Source organism: Limulus polyphemus, unplaced genomic scaffold (assembly GCF_000517525.1).
Source record: "Limulus polyphemus unplaced genomic scaffold, Limulus_polyphemus-2.1.2 Scaffold2410, whole genome shotgun sequence".
NCBI classification, from domain to species: Eukaryota; Metazoa; Arthropoda; class Merostomata; order Xiphosura; family Limulidae; genus Limulus; species Limulus polyphemus.
Window position 1 is genome coordinate 63,294 of NW_013668020.1, and position 16,755 is coordinate 80,048.

The 16,755-nt window shown below is 32.2% G+C and overlaps 1 protein-coding gene across 4 annotated transcripts in view; it reads right to left on the minus strand.

Moving 5' to 3' along the window:
• Window positions 1-5,262: 5,262 nt before the first annotated feature.
• LOC106466883 (interaptin-like) overlaps window positions 5,263-16,755 on the minus strand; it is a 59,505-nt gene continuing 48,012 nt past the window's right edge. For all 4 annotated transcript variants that reach the window (XM_022394955.1, XM_022394956.1, XM_013927191.2 and 1 more), the window contains exons 7-8: window positions 15,541-15,765; window positions 5,263-11,064 (exon numbers count right to left, since the gene is read on the minus strand). In XM_022394955.1, coding sequence (XP_022250663.1) covers window positions 9,136-11,064; window positions 15,541-15,765 — 2,154 coding nt within the window. In that variant the 3' untranslated portion in view covers window positions 5,263-9,135. The remainder of the gene's footprint in view (window positions 11,065-15,540; window positions 15,766-16,755) is intronic.

Genomic DNA, 16,755 nt, shown 5'->3' on the forward strand with positions numbered 1-16,755 from the left:
ACATCCTGCATCCAGAATTATGAGGAGGATATGGAATACTTGCTCAACTGTAGGAACAGTGTATGTACATCAAGCTGCCAGTATCATGAGGCAGACGAAGTTCCCCAAACTCAACCATACAAGCAGGGAAGGATCCACCTGCAACCTGAGTTAACAAGAAAGGTAGCCTCTACTTCACACAACCATTGGGTGTCATCCCAAACCTGGTATTAGGAGAACCCCGCATAGGCTGGTCCTTTTCCAATTGTCCATCTGGGAATAAGCATCCAGGGGAAATGAAAGGAGGAAAACCAGCTTTGCACTCTTCTCACTGTGTGGATAAATGGCAAGTTAAAAGTGTACAATTCACTCAGGGGGAAGCCTCCATGGTCCACCACCACAGCGACTGGGAAGTGGTAAGGACTCCCTTACTCTGCTCAGAAAAAGGGTAGGGTAGTCCAGAGCAACATCACTCTGGAGAAAGTGCAATGGGTGTCCACGATCCCCTATTTTGAAAAGGAAACCATCCCTGATTTATTCAATCAAGGGGTCAGCAGGGATGGGCAGAAATCCTCTTATGTTTTACTTATGAAATTCCATGAGTGATGGTCCAAAATGGAGTGAACTTATGGATATTTAGAAATGTGTATATACCATTGGGCATGATACCAGTGGTCTTGCAGAACACCCCATCTCTACAGTGAGTGCAACCAATAAATTATGCAGGCTTGAGACAAAGCATACCTGACCAGACAACACTCACCACAGAGTGGGATCCCATTAGCAGTGGTAAAAAAGAAAGGGTCTCTAAAAACATAAATGAAATGATGTGATAAGACTTACCCCAGTCAGAGGCAAACAGATGTGTGTAGAATTGCCATGGAAGGGAGATGATATCTACCTGAGGAAGATCATGTAGATAATGAGCAATGAAGGTATTGGGAGTAGTCTAAATTCTGGCCTGAACGATCTTCTCGAACAGGTGGTGAAGGTGAGCAACCAAAGACGTGGTGATATGACAAATTTCATGAGAAAAAATGTTGTGGAGATGGCAACCTTCCATGGATAAAGTCAGAATATGCCAGCCTAATGAGTTGACGAACCCAACCAGTTAGTATGAGAGGGGTTTAATCATGGAAACTCTGAAAGGAGTGAACCAGACAAAGAAACCAATATGAATCAGAATGAAAGTACAGGTGGCAATGGAAGGTAAGGAAAAGTGTGTGAAAGTCAAACAGCCTTCATGGGCAGCATAGGTCTTGGGAAGTAAGAACTAGTCTCGATATCGGATGACATAAGTGGAGGGGTAGAAAATTCTGGTAACATAAACGGTATAAATATCTGATTGAAGACATCCACAAATGAGGAGGAGGTGGAAATAGGTCTTGAGTGAGATATGGTATATGGTACACGTCAACAAGGCTGAGAATACACCCACTGAAAGACCTGTGGATCAAAGGACCACTCCGTGGGGAGAATCTTGTTGGGTCAAGATAAATGATCTGCAACCAGATTCAGGGTGCCAGGAACATGGCAAGCTAAGAATACCATGTGATGACTGTGGGCCAAGAAATGGAGATCCAGGATTTGAAAACACAGAGACCTGGATTTGGTACCCCTTGCTTAATGATATAAGTGACCATGGTGGAGTTGTCAGAGTGTACCATAACCACCCTTCCCCACAAGAGAGGAAGGAAGTGGGACAAAGCTTGAGGAATTGGCACAAGTTTGAGAATGTTGACATGGAGAGAAGACTTGTCGATCAACCAGAGCTTGGACGTCTCCCAAGTGTCGAGGTAAGCACCTCAACCCTCTAAAAATGTTTCTGTGAAAAGAAAACTAGCAAAATCACCCTTGCCTTGAATATACAGAAAAACTGATAAGCATCTACCCGAGTAATCGGGTGTGGAAGATGAAATCTCCTGAAAATGTAATGTGAGACAGACCAAAATAAGGTGTCAGGAAAAGTCCAAATTGTCTTCTTCTTCAGCAACATTGTCAGGTTGAAAAGGAGAAGAAATTGCAGACTGAACATCTGAATCTAGTTCCCTGTGAATTAAGACCTGTAACTGGTCTGCAGATTCCTGGGAAGTTGTATCAGTTGCATTGTCAACTGTAACAGGAACTACTGTAGTCTATACCTTGAATCGCGAATCCATACGAAGTTCTCATAATTTGGTAACAAGAAACAAATGCAAAAAAAATATCGTTGAAACAACTGAATGTAAACACAGTAAAAGAAAACTACTGAAATGAAAACTGAAATGGCAAGTATGCACAATCATGAATGAGCCACATGCGAATACACATCTAAATGAAAGTGTAATAATCAAGAAAGGATTCAGCAGGAATAGCAGAGGGACCTAGCTGCACCAATATAGGTGTCACAATACTATTGGTGAAGAGTAGTCACATGATAGGTACATATTCAATAGTAGTGCAAAATTGGTGGGGTATATAGACTGGTGTGCTAAGCATGAAATTGTTTTTAGCATTGCTTAGAGGACGGAAAGATCAAAATAGCTTTGTATTAGGGGAGGTAACACCGTATCGGGATTATGCACTACAAGAGTTTTGTTTCCTGTTTGTACTTACACTGTGCATCTGAGGTGCATTTACACCCCACATTGTATTAGCTCTGTGATGTAATACTTTTCATGAAATGTGCTGAAAAGCTATAGAGCTCCATTTTAAGAATGTTCTACAAGCAGTCTGAAAGACTTTTATAAATAAGCCAATGAGCAACCTCAGTCATCATTGCTTAATGTGTAGTCCAAGTCCAGATAACTGATGCTGATTCTACTTCACATCTTGCTCAAAGGTTGAAAATCAGGATACACATATGTCGTGTACAGCTATTATCCAATGGTTTGGAAAAGAAAGTATAGTTAACAGAGAAGAAAGTAATGGACTAAAAAGTGAAAATGCTGTTGGTTAAGTTAAAGAAAAACAGTATAGAGGAAAAAACTGATGCTTCATACCAGCCACAAGATAAAGTACCATTGTGGAAACAGGAGATGGTTAAGCTACTGGCAATATGTTTTCAATTCCATAACTTTTGTAATTTTGTTGTACAGAATATTGTTTTCTGGGTATTGAGAAGATGCTATCCATTGCCAAAATATATAGCCAGTTCAACATAATACTATTGCTTTTAGGCTGGAGTGCAAATGTACACCAGTGGTATATGGTTGTTGGAATGTGTAAAATTTTAAGAATCAGAAGTCGTTTCCTCTTCCTTAGATGATGTGTAAACGTATACAACCATATGGAGTAGAGACGGATATGTGAAAACAAAGCTAGCCACTTCTGCTGAGCTATATATCTGCATTATACAAAGCTATTGCTAACACACTAGCATCTAATATATTTAAGGAATTAAAAGTGTTGTTGGACCTTCTATATGGTGACCACAAGGAAAGAGTTTCATCCAAGGAAACTAATTACATTATTACATTGAGAAATACCATTACCACTATACAGAGGTTTGCTAGTAAACTGTGTAAGCTGAATCAATTCATATACATATGTAGAAAACCAAATAAAGCACTTGAAGGTTCTTGTATTGCTACAATAGTGAAAGTTGCTGCTGATGGAATGGTGTGGGGAATATCTTTGGATTCTTTTAAATAGGTAAAACAACATTCACATGTACCCAAACACTGCTACCAATTATGTCTTTCTTATAATGCTGCATTTCTTTCTCACTGGAACAATATTTTTGCTAAGATGACAATGCAATTAGTACAATGCATTGTCTGAATTGAGTTTAAAGAGGATGACAATTACATGGTTAATATTCCTTGATCAATATGATCACTAGATTTTAACCTGATTGAGCACTTTTGCACTGAACTGTAATGTTGCTTGCCATTCTAATCATCAAATTGTCAACACCTTCAAACCAATTGCAGAGCATAGTCCATGCCAGTTAGGTTATAATTACAACAAAAACTTCTGGTGTTCCTTCCATACAGAGTCCAACTGATTATTGTGCAAATAATGGTCGAAATCCAAAATTAGATGGGGAATCCTAATAAAAGTGGTCAGTTAGTAAACTAATTAATACTTGACATTGATAGCTTTGTGTTGTTTTTCTTCTTTTTTTAATGTTAACATCATGAATATTTTTAAAGCAAATAACTGAAAGGTTTTTCATATATATTAATTTTTTTAATTTCATTTTAGTAATTATAATGCACTTGGTTATACAAAATTAAATACCTTCTATTATAAATTTGTTTATCAAAAATGATTAATACTGTTCCTATTGATTATTCTCATTGATTTGCTGATGATGGATATGTATAATTCCAAAACGTTTGAAATATTAAAGATTCTTACAATTGGTTAGGTATTATTTGATAGCTCTTGTCACACATAATGCTTTTCTAAGTATTACAAGTTTCACGTTTTTTCTTTTCAGTATAAAATATGTGATATAATTTTTATAAAAACTTGATTTCCTATTTTATGAAAAAGCTTTTCAAAATGATAATAGTAACATTTTATGTACAGAGGTACATTTTTATATAATTTTCAAAAAAGAATGTGAAATAAAATCAACACATACTGAAAACATGTTAACATAGTTGAACTCATCACACTAGCTTTAAAAAAAATCTTAAATACAATTAAAACTCTTGCCAATAAAAACTTACAAGCATTGATTAAAAATTTTAAACTAGAAATATTTACACTGCATTAAACACTATTAATACTAAATTTTCTAGTCATTTGAAATTTATTAATAAAAAAGTCTGATACTACATCTACAGATACTAACCAGTACTTTACTGCAGAAGACTAAACCCATCTTTAATTTTTAATTCTATAATTATTTGTAAAGAAATAATAATTATGGTTTGGTTTATACCTTTTCTAAACAATACACAAATTTCTTTAATCTACTGAAATGCAGTCTGAACAGAATAAGCTTGAATTTCTATTTCTACTTTAATAAAAAAAAAGATCTGAGTACAAGAGTGATGGTATTATAATGTAATTATAATGTAACTATGGCATGGATGTTTGTGTTAGTCTGTTACATTAAGCAGTTATTAATAAAACTTAGTAAAATGAGCATTTTCCTTAATAATCTCTCTCTCCTTAGAGTACTTAGTATTACAAACAAGTTTCCTAAACCTATGCGAAGATGTCAAACTTGAATTGAACAAGTTTTAAATAGGCTTATAAAAATTTACACTGACAGCAATGCTTCTAGTGCCTTAGTGTTATATACTTTATAAGAGTGCACCATATTAATACCCTACATGCTGAAAATAAATTATAACAGGTTCAAGGACTATACAAACTTTATTTGGTCAATTCATAGTTAAACTACTTGTACAATTTGACAGCAATTCACAATTGTGCTTCAAATTACCAAAACTTTATCACAGAAACAGAACACAGTAACATTAAAATCTTCTTGAAATTGTTTCTCTTTTGTTTTCAAATGAAAATATTAAACTTTTATTTTTTTCTTGCTACACTTAATTATCACTTGTTTACAAACTAATAATTCTGGTTAACATAAATCCTTTAATAATTCATACTTTGTAAAATCTTCCATTTGTATTTTTATCAAATCAAAATATTCAAACTACTTTTTGTTCCTGAGTAACATGTCCATAAACAGTATTTGTCTACACTTGACATTATTGTCTCCTAAATTGTTTCAAACCTAATAATACATACAAATATGCTACCATTCAATTGCAACTTTAGTGTTACCTTCTAATTCCAATATCTTTCTGTTTATGGCAGGCAAAACTGATAAATTATTTCGATATTATAAATGGTTTATAATGTCTACTTCTACCATTACATCACTGACCTCAGTATTACAGGGTTACTTTATGAAGTCTAAAAATTTATAAAGTAAAAATTAGCATCGTTAAAAACAATACTCACTTAGTTTTAACTGTTATTTAGCATACTTCATACCAAAATATACAGTGGGGATATCTAGCTGTTGTAAGAAAATATTTCATCTTCTAGCATATTTTTTAATCCCAAAAATTGCACTGTAAGCAACAAAACTAGAGATTATTTCAGAAAGATTTCCTTGAGTGGATAATATTTGTGAATTTCAAAGAGTATTTATTATTACAATAGAGATGTATCCACTTTTTCTTAAATTGCATTTTTAACACTACCAGCCTTAATAAAAATAACTATGCATTGTCAAAAACATGAAACCTACTCATTTGCCAGAGATCAAGTAGTCCAAGGGTTCCCAAACTGGGGCCAGACCTCTGGGAGGCCTTTTGCTAAGAAAGTTTGGGAAATCTTGATATAGTCTACGGACAAATTATAGTTGAGAAGCTGCTGTTTAGTATTTAACCTGATATAATCTAAGACAATAAATTAGATTTCTAGGAACATCATTTGAATGGCATCCAGATGTCAGTTCCACATGTACATAGGTTCTGATACCATTACATGTTGCAAGATTAAGTAAGTATAAGGAAAGTATACTTACAAAAGCTGCTTGGCTTGTATTTTCAAAGAACAAAAATGCCTAACTTTAGACAACTTGATTGACAGAATTGAAGAGTAATATTGTAAGTAGTCATTAACTAAAATGACAGATGTTCAGTATACCAGAAAAAGTATTTTACAGAATTTCTTTGATCAATCATTTTAAAAAGCTTACCTGAACAAGCAGGGTAGCTTTGAAACATAATTTAGATGTTTTTTTGTAAAACACATGATCAGAAAACTTTTAATGTACATTAAACATTGCATAAGTGCAACCTACAGCTGGGATGATAAATGGTCTTTAAAAGCTGACCTTTGATTGAAAATCGGAGAAAAAAAATTCAAATCAGAATCATAAACTAACTTGTGTAGTTTCACTGACTTTTTTTTTATTTCTTTGGAAAAGCTATGCAAGTGAAAGATACTAAACCCAAATTATGGAAAATGCAGAATTCTATGCCTTCCAACTAGAAATAACCAGATATTAACAAGTATACAAGAAATGTAATTTGAAAACAAGCTAACAGTATATCAGTATTGGAAATGTTAAACAACGACTTAAAAGTAAGTTTTTATAACTGTATCAAATATATATAGACTGAGTTAGGTAAAAATGTTTGCAAATAAATCTTTGGACAAATGTTTTAATGTATTCATTTTATTATTAACTATTCTGCTGAATGAAGTGTTACTGACAAACAATGAACACTCAAAACTTAGAAATTGTAAAATGGCTTCATAGTTGTATACAGACTTGTGAGGGGGGGGGGCAGAAATAGCTTTTGGCAAACTTTTCACAAGTATATGACAGCACATTTCCATGTGAGAGTTAAAGAATTTTGCTAAAATTAAAAAATTATTTATAGATATATAACATTTTTAGCAGAAACCAAAATTATTGTAGCTTCTTATTTATTATACATATATATATATATATATATACATTTTAGTTACCTTCAATTTTTGCATATTACAAAAGAACATATGTATGCCTTAAATCTAGATTCGCTTTGGGAAATCCAATAACTTTTTGCTTTCAATGTCTGAGTATACTTTAATGACATATACATTGGTTATTAATCTTCCATTTAATACTTTTGCACAACAGTCACTGTTCAAAAAGAATAAAATTTAACATTAAACATACATATATGATGTGTTCCTCAAGCATCTCCAAAAACTCTCTACAATGGAGCTTATAATAAATAAAGAACCTTTAAAAATTCAGGGATGTTTTCAACAGAAACCTATGGATAAAGGTTAGTTATACATAGTACTAATCTATACACTGAGTAGTATACCAGTCAGTATAACATTAATATTTCTACATGGAAAAGGGCAAGACTAATCGGAGTCCATAAAGTACAATGAAATTAACATAGAATTTTACATCAGTATTTCACATTGTGAGGTGCTTTACATCAAGTATATTCAGAATACGATTATATTTCATGTTAGTAGGTGCTTTACATCAAGTGTATTCAGAATAAGATTATATTTCATGTTTTTAGGTGCTTTACATCAAGTGTATTCAAAATAAGATCATATTTCATGTTATTAGGTGCTTTACATCAAGTGTATTCAGAATAAGATCATATTTCATGTTATTAGGTACTTTACATCAAGAGTATTCAGGATAACTTTACACACCCATCAGTATATTAGTATGTATGAGGCATACATATATACATAACTAGCCTTGAAATGTGTGTGTGTGCAAGCCAATATACTATGCAGTATATAATAGCAAATTATATAAATGAATGGATGTAACAGTGCATCACATTAGTTAGTGCAAAACTATGAAGCATAAGAATACTTTTATAAACCATATATTGCAGAACAAATTATATAGTTGGCATTCTGTAGCACGCAATACCTAATAAAACCGATACTTTTATTACTGTGAATATTCCTAGTAATACGACCATCTTCTACTAACGTATAAATACATCAAGCTCCTTAAGTGTTGCTTAATTTCAAAGTACTTAAAACACATAACTAGCTAATAAATGGAACATGGTACATGAAATTTAAGAATATATGAAAAACCAAAAACAGAGTACAAAAATAAACACAGCTATTAGTATAAGAAAGATTCAGTCAATAATATTAACAATATAAAAAAAAGAAACTTATTTGGTCTTGAGAATCATGTATGAGTAGCCAGTGAAAAAATATTGGAGCTAACCATCTGATGAACAACTTTAAAAAACAAATCTAGGCAAGCAAAAACACTTTGATAAAATGATCACAATATAAATAATTATATATATATATGTTGTTATAAAATAAGATACTAAAAGGAACGCAAAGATACCTAGTACATTCCATCACCTCCAATTTTACATTACCACAAACTAAAAAGAACACAAAGATAACTAGTACATTCCATCACCTCCAGTTTCACATTACCACAAACTAAAAGGAACACAAAGATAACTAGTACATTCCATCACCTCCAGTTTTACATTACCACATCAGAACATAAAGCTAGAAGAGAAAAGCTAAAGGGTATAAAAACATGTCAATTGTTCTTTAACCAACTTCTTGATTTCACCTAAAATATTAAATATCTCCCCATATATTACTTGCCAATACATATTTCACACCTTAACAGCTAGGGGTGATGGTACATTTCCAAAGTTTAATTTTTCATACCATACCAACCTAATCTCGCAAGTAATAACCTTCTTCTTTATGGTGATGATTTTGTTCTTTCACTCCATATTTGTTCTTTAAGGACAGTAGTTCTTCACTTAGGTGCTCATTACTGTCTTTCTTCCTTTTTTTGTACTTTAGTTTGTTTTCCTTCTTCTTTTGTATCTGTTTCTCCCTCGTGTTCTTCTGGAAATACCTGTCATCATTATCAGTGTTGTCAGATGGTTTTTCCTCATCATCAAAACCTTGCTTTAAGAATAGTGTATCTTTATCCTTGTAGCCATTGCCACCATCTTCATCAAACTTTTTGTTAACTATTGACTGTTGTTTCAGAACTTTCCTAGACCATTTCCTCTTCATGTCAGCCCATTGTTCCTCCAGCTTATCTACAACTTTTAAGACTTTTTGGCCTAGCTTGCTTACCCGTGATTCCAAGGGCTTCTGGCTCTGAACAAACTTGTCTCCTATGTCTTGAATTTTCTGAACAGCACTCTGAAGGGTCTGAGACATCCTAGTGATCAGCTTCTCTGTGTGATTGGCAAATTGTTTGAACTGCTCGGAATCTGTAATCATCTGTAGCTCTGTCCATTTTTCTGCCAGATTCTGTTTAATGTCTCTAAATGCTACTTGAGTTGCATTCAGTTGAACATGCATAAGGTCACTAAGTGTTACATTTTGTTGAGAGATGTGGTCAAGTACAGATGTTATAATATTAGTTACAGCCTTGCTACCATTAGTAACACCTGTAGTAATAGCTTCAGTCCAATTTTCATATGGTTTGTTGTCTAATTTGTTTTTTAACTCTTTGTACAATTTCTCCCAGTGCCTGGACTCCTGGTGAGCAGTATCCAGCATCTGAAGTAAAGGTTCCATGCCATCATGTGGTGTTTCTTCAGTCTTTAAATCAGAAGTTATACTTTGGTCACTAGTGGGCACATCAGACATATAATACTTTCTGTTAGGAGGTTTCATGTAACGAAGTCGTCCAATCTCATTCTTCAAGTCTTGGTTCTCAAACTGAAGTTCATTCAGCTGCTCACGCTGATTTTCCTCTGTTCTAGATGGTATACTATCCTTAAATTTATCAATACTGGTTTTAAGTTGTCTGTTCTCAATGACTAAAGCATTAGTTTGTTTCCTTAAAGTGTCTATTTTCAAGTTACTACCTGTCTTTTCTACATTCCCTACATTTTGAATTAATGTAGACTGAAGAAGTTGAGACTGAAGCTGTTCCAAAGTCTTCTTCAGTTCCAGATTCTCTAAATGAATCTCTCGGACTTCTCCTTCTAGGTTAGCTAATATAGTCTTCTCATCATTTCCTGTAGCAAGTTGAGTCTTAAGTAAAATGTTTTCTTTTGTCAAATTCTCCATTTTTTGCTCAAGCTCTGCTAAAATCTTGTCATCCTCTTCTTCTTCTACCAACTTAGCTTTTAACTCAATATTCTCTTCATTTAATTCATTAACCTTCTGTTCAAGCATCTTGTCATCCTCTTCTTCTTCTACCAACTTAGCCTTTAACTCAATATTCTCTTCATTTAATTCATTAACCTTCTGTTCAAGCATCTTGTCATCCTCTTCTTCTTCTACCAACTTAGCTTTTAACTCAATAGTCTCTTCATTTAATTCATTAACCTTCTGTTCAAGCATCTTATCATCCTCTTCTTCTTCTACCAACTTAGCTTTTAACACAATAGTCTCTTCATTTAATTCATTAACCTTCTGTTCAAGCATCTTATCATCTTCTTCTTCTTTCACCAGTTTAGCCTTTAGTTCAAAATTTTCTTCATTCAGTTTATCAACTTTCTCTTCTAGTACTTTATCATTCTCTTCCTCCACTTCCAACTTAGCTTTCAGTTCTGTATTTTCATCTTCTAATACTCTTAGCCTCTTACGGGATTCTTTCTCCTGATGTTTCACTTCTTCATAGGTCTTCAGAAACTGAAATCATAACTGTATGCATAAGATTTCAACCTATAAATAAATGTTTTCATAAAAATGTAAAACTATATATGTGCAACAAATATGACATCATGTAAAAATTGATATGCCATAATTAGACTTTGTTGGTGATCGCAGATACTAACCATCAGAAAAATACTCAATTTGGAGTTATCATATTAATCAGTTAGAAAGCTCACTTCAACACTGCCATTTAGCTTAGAACTACACTTAAGTTTCTTTTGAAAATAGCAAAAACCTTAAAAACAAGACAATTCCCTTTGTAAAAAAATATAGAATTCATAAAAAATACAAGAAAACTTTGACTTCTATAACTTGATTTAATATGTTCTAGCTTTGCTGTGGCTCATCTATGTCCAAACCTTTCCTACATTTGTCATACGCTATTCAAAAGCAAGATTTTGGTTAGTAATCAGCTTAAATACTGTAATGTAACTACATCGGAGCTGTACAATAAGTGGTATTTGCTAAGTGACTAAATGATGGGCTCATTAAACAATTAGTACAACCTCTCCCCTGTACAAGCAAAATGATAAAAAAACAGTGTATTGTGCTCCCTTTTTCAACCACTGTATTATTCTGACATGGTATTAAGAATGTTTTGTTTTTTTAAGTAACTTACAAATTTTTTGAAGCTGTGTGAAAAATAAAAATACGACCTTGTATTTCTCTTCATGAATTACACTAAATAAATGTCAGAAAAATGACAAAATATTGATTCTAAAATATTTCTGAGTTAAAATTGTTGAAAGATAAAAAAACAATTTTATCAAGTTGCAAAATAATATGAAAAGCCAGAGGAAATCCTGTTTTCAGACTAGACAATAATCTTAGGGCTAAGTTAGTTATTTAATTCTAAACTTTGTATATGAAAATGTATCATACATACAATGCAATTGTATTGTTTAACATTTAAAAAGAACAAAAGATTTATTCACTTATCACTGTTAACAGTCACCTGTTGCAACAATACTGTGGACACTTTTCCAGAATTACAATATTTATGGAGCATTTAAGTCCTTTTTAACTTACCATTTAGAACCTAAGTTAATTTAGGTATGTGAATACCGTATTGCCGATTATAAGGCGATGTTTTTGGTTTATAATTAGGCTGTAAAATTCATTGTCGCCTTATAATCGCAGTCAACCACAGGCCCCTTCACCCTACACTAGCCTGTCACATTCCTGAACATCCAGATAGCATTTATCTACACATACGAGCCAGATGTTCGCTCAAGGTCATCGCTAATTCCTGCAACTAATCTACCTGCAGGCTGTTCAGTTATAGTATTGATTTTGCAGACTGAAAAAGAATGTTAAGACACTCAATTTTATTCTTTCCCATGGTTTCTGAAAATGGGGGTCACCTTATATTCGAGATTGCTCTATAATCAGGTCAATACTGTAATATTGTGGAATTGCACCAAATTTTTATTCAGTATTACACAGCAAGCCAACTATTTGATGATGATACTACAGATTTTTTTATTAGAATACTAAATTGTGAGTTAAAAAGGACTTAATATCTCCACATATATTATATACACACCACCATTAAAAGAGGCATTACTGTATTTCTTTGGTTTGCTGACTCAACTGTGCTATATATATACAAAGCTATATGTGCAAGAAAGTAATAGCACTTGCTCAGTTTTTTAATTGATATAATAGCGTTTAAATTAAAAAATAAACATTTAATACATTAAATGGAATCTAACACCCCTAGTTTACAATAATGTTGGGACAGGCCTTAACATGTTCACGACATCATGCGCCACCGGTGGTACATACACACATTTTCTGTTGGACATCATGAGCCACCCGTGGTACATAGCACCCATAAGATATAACTGTCCTTCATATCCCCAAAGTCCTATATGAAGCAATTATTTCATACGGATGTCTATAGTAAAGCCATGCCTTCCATCATGTACCACTGGTGGAGCACGAATGTCATGTTGAAAGGACAACTGAAATAAGGCAAATTTACATGATTAAATCACTTTTTATTTAAAAATTACATCTAGAGATTGACATTAAATTTTTCATTGTGAGTAACTGAAGCAAAAAACACTAATTGAGACTTCTTTCATAAATAAGAGAACTGTTATGAAGACTATTATATAATAAGGATAAAACTATTATCATCCACAGTAGGGATTATTTTATCTGATGTTCCTTTTTTACGCCCATAAAATTGTGAAATATTCATAATTCTTCTAAAAAAACAGCAAGATTAGGGTGAAAAAAAAAGAAAAAAATATTAAATATTATTATCATTTGATTATTATTACTTAAATCAGAGTGTGCACCACCAGTGGCACATGACAGCCAAATCTTAAATAGGTAAAGACAGGACATCATGTACCATCAGTGGTGCACTCAAAAGAAAGTTCTCAATGGAGTCATTCTGTAATAAAACATAACACAAAGCCGTAAAATTAGCTGTATCTAAGGCAGAGTTCACAATGAGGCCTTAAGTTATTATTGCATAATTAGAGAAATCATCCCACAAACGTGTTAAGTGTTGTATCTATAACTACAGTTAAAGATACGTTTCTTTTGTAACATTTTATTTATCAGGCAAATGAGACATAGCTAAAATAAAAACCTAGTATTTTCAATATTCTTCAAGAAGCATCAAACACCAGAAAAACTAGAATAACATCAATTTATTTTGTAAAATAAAACTTTGTATAGTTATAACTTTATCTTACAAAGTTTCAAAACCATTAGGGAATAAATAAATAATATTAGAAAATCTATTCAGATAATATTGTATTATTTGGTTAATACACTAGCTGCAGTAAATGTTTCATTTTGACAATAATGGTATGATACCAATGAACTTTTTAAAAGTTAGCTGTGAAGAGTGTAACCAAATTTTTAGTATTTCCTACATGAAAGAAGACACTTTCACTATAATAATATAATATTTTGGATTAACCTGCTTACGATATACTATAAAAGTAACTTAAACAAATCAACAAAGTTAAAATAACAATAATAGATTCTATAAATGATTAGCTCAGTCAAGTTATAATCCAATAATTTCAGAACTTATATTTTCATTTCTAGTAATATGATTGATATGAAAATAAAAATAGAAAGAAAATTATAGCAATGGTTAACAGGATGTCTGTTATAAATTTATTTATTTTTATTTTAAAGTTCTTACTTGTATAGCCATACACTTGCATTTTCACTTATTTTAGACATCAACAATATGAAAAACATCTTTCTATAAGTTCTAAACAATTTAAAATTGGTTTTGTAACAAGCCTATGCTACAAGATCTTCAGGTGTCCTAAGCAATACCAGTTTGATGAAAACAATTCACTAAAGTCTAGACACACTGTTAGTGTGTCTAGAAAAATGAAAGACCAAAAAATTGACTATAGCAATATACTGCTATAGCAATATATACTGTATTAGCTTAGAAATAATCAGTTATTGACTGAGGCCTTAACTGGATTACTGTAAACTCCAGCTGTGTTGATTTAAGAAAACCAAAAAGAAGCTTTTATGGCAATTAACAGCTCAATCAAATAGAAACACTGGTATATAATGTTACTTGTTGATACTATATGGTAGTGTAAGGACACCTGGCTGTTTTTATTGATTTCAGAAAAAAAAAAGAAGAAAAAAAGAGGGGTTCAGACCCCCCATATCTGTACGTACTTACACAGCATTTAAAAAAGTAATTCATTTCTGAAAAAATGGGTAAGGGTGGTTTGACTTCCTTAGATCCATGTCTGATTATAAAACATTTCAAGAATACAGTTATTAACTCCTGAATAAATGGAGGGGTCCAGATCCCTTATATAATATTAAAGAATACAGTTATTAATTTCTTGAAATAAAAAGGATGAGGAGGGTCTCAAACCCCTGGACCCTTCCCCTAGATCTACACATGCTTGTACAACATTAACGAATTCAGTTATGCAATTATAAGTTAAGAAACATAACACAACATAAAAAAACAATAAATTTACTCTGTATTTAACACTTATGTAGCCAGACAGTTGTTTTCCCTCTAGTCAGCAGTTCAAAATTAGTGAAAGTAGTAGATATCCTTAGTAGCTTCACAATAACATTCCCTCCCATTATCTAGCTTTGTGCTTAACAACAAACAAACATACTAGCAATATTTCAATTACTCAATTAGCTAGAATAATCAAAACAACTAATTTCGAGTAGTTGAGTATTTTTGTGACAATCAATTTAATTGTAATTTTGATTAATGATTCTTAGTATACTCAAACACAGTAAAAATTAGAAACACAAATTCAATTAGTTGATTATTTTCATAAAAATAATTAAGTAGTTTACGAGACACTAATAGATGTACTGCTTGTAAGTAATCGATTAAATCATCTAGCTATATACATACAATCTGTTGATAAAGAATTTATATTACCAAGATTTTGAAGAAAAAAAGAAGAGAGTTCATACTTGTAAATGTTCCATCTGTTTTACTAGGAGATCAAGCCTCAACTTATGAAAGTCCTCACTGACATCAGATGGGCAGTTTGTTGATACAGGTGAAAGAGGTATCCTCCCTAAATTCTGTTTTCGTAAATGGTCCTGAGTTTGTTCCATAAGAACTCGAATATTTTCATTTTCATCAAATAACTCTTCAAATCTATTCTTCCAGTATTCAGAGTTTTTATAGCAAACCTGTTATCATTTAGAATAACATTAAAATAATCAATTTTATTCAACACAACTTTTTCTCTGTTGTGTTCTTAAATTAAAAATGGCATTTTCTAAAAAGATTTCAGTAAACCAAAAGAAATATTGAAATCATATAATGAGTGATTATAAAAACTTATGGTATAATACCTTTAACCTTTATAGTTACCAGGGTTTATGATCTTAGAAACTAGACATGTATTGGACTGTAGCCATACAAGGATGTTTATGTTTTTTCAAATCCTAATTTAAAAATAAGTAGCATTAGAAAAAAACTTTCATAACACACTTTAACATGTCAAAATCATTTGAAATATTAAAGTCTGCAAATGTTTGATTATATTCAAATCAAACTCAGAGTCATGTTTAAACCTTGTCTAAGATGGAACAAACTGTGGATGCAAACGAACCTCTAGATTGAACCAGAAAAAAAAAAGAGACTTAATAAAACTTCATAATAATTATGCAAGATGAGGCTATGTGATGCTTGGGGAGGTGGAGCAATTTTTGAAAGAGAGGATATAACGGGTGGGTGTGACAAGCAGGTCTAATTTTATAGTTTATGAAAGGCTATAAAAATTAGAATTTCTCTTAGAAATATCTGAACTACAATTAGGAACTTATATGGTAAATAAAGTAATGAGGGGAGAAGACCTAGAGAATAAATTTTATGATGCTCATACTAGGGGAGATTGAGGATTTTGTTAAATATTTCCTTATAAAATTAAAAGCTTACAACTTATATAATATTATATTTTGATTTATTAACTAAGTTTTGATGCCAAGTTCATTTGTATACATTGTTAAAGCCGTTTGATTAAATTTGGAATCTACATTCAAAATTCTGTAAAAAGTCGTGACATGCACATTTTGACCTACCTGTAGTGAGAGGGTTAATCCCTTACTTACCATATAGGTGTATTTGGCACACTCACTATTTTTATTCCCAGGAACCAAATGGAACTACCTGGTATG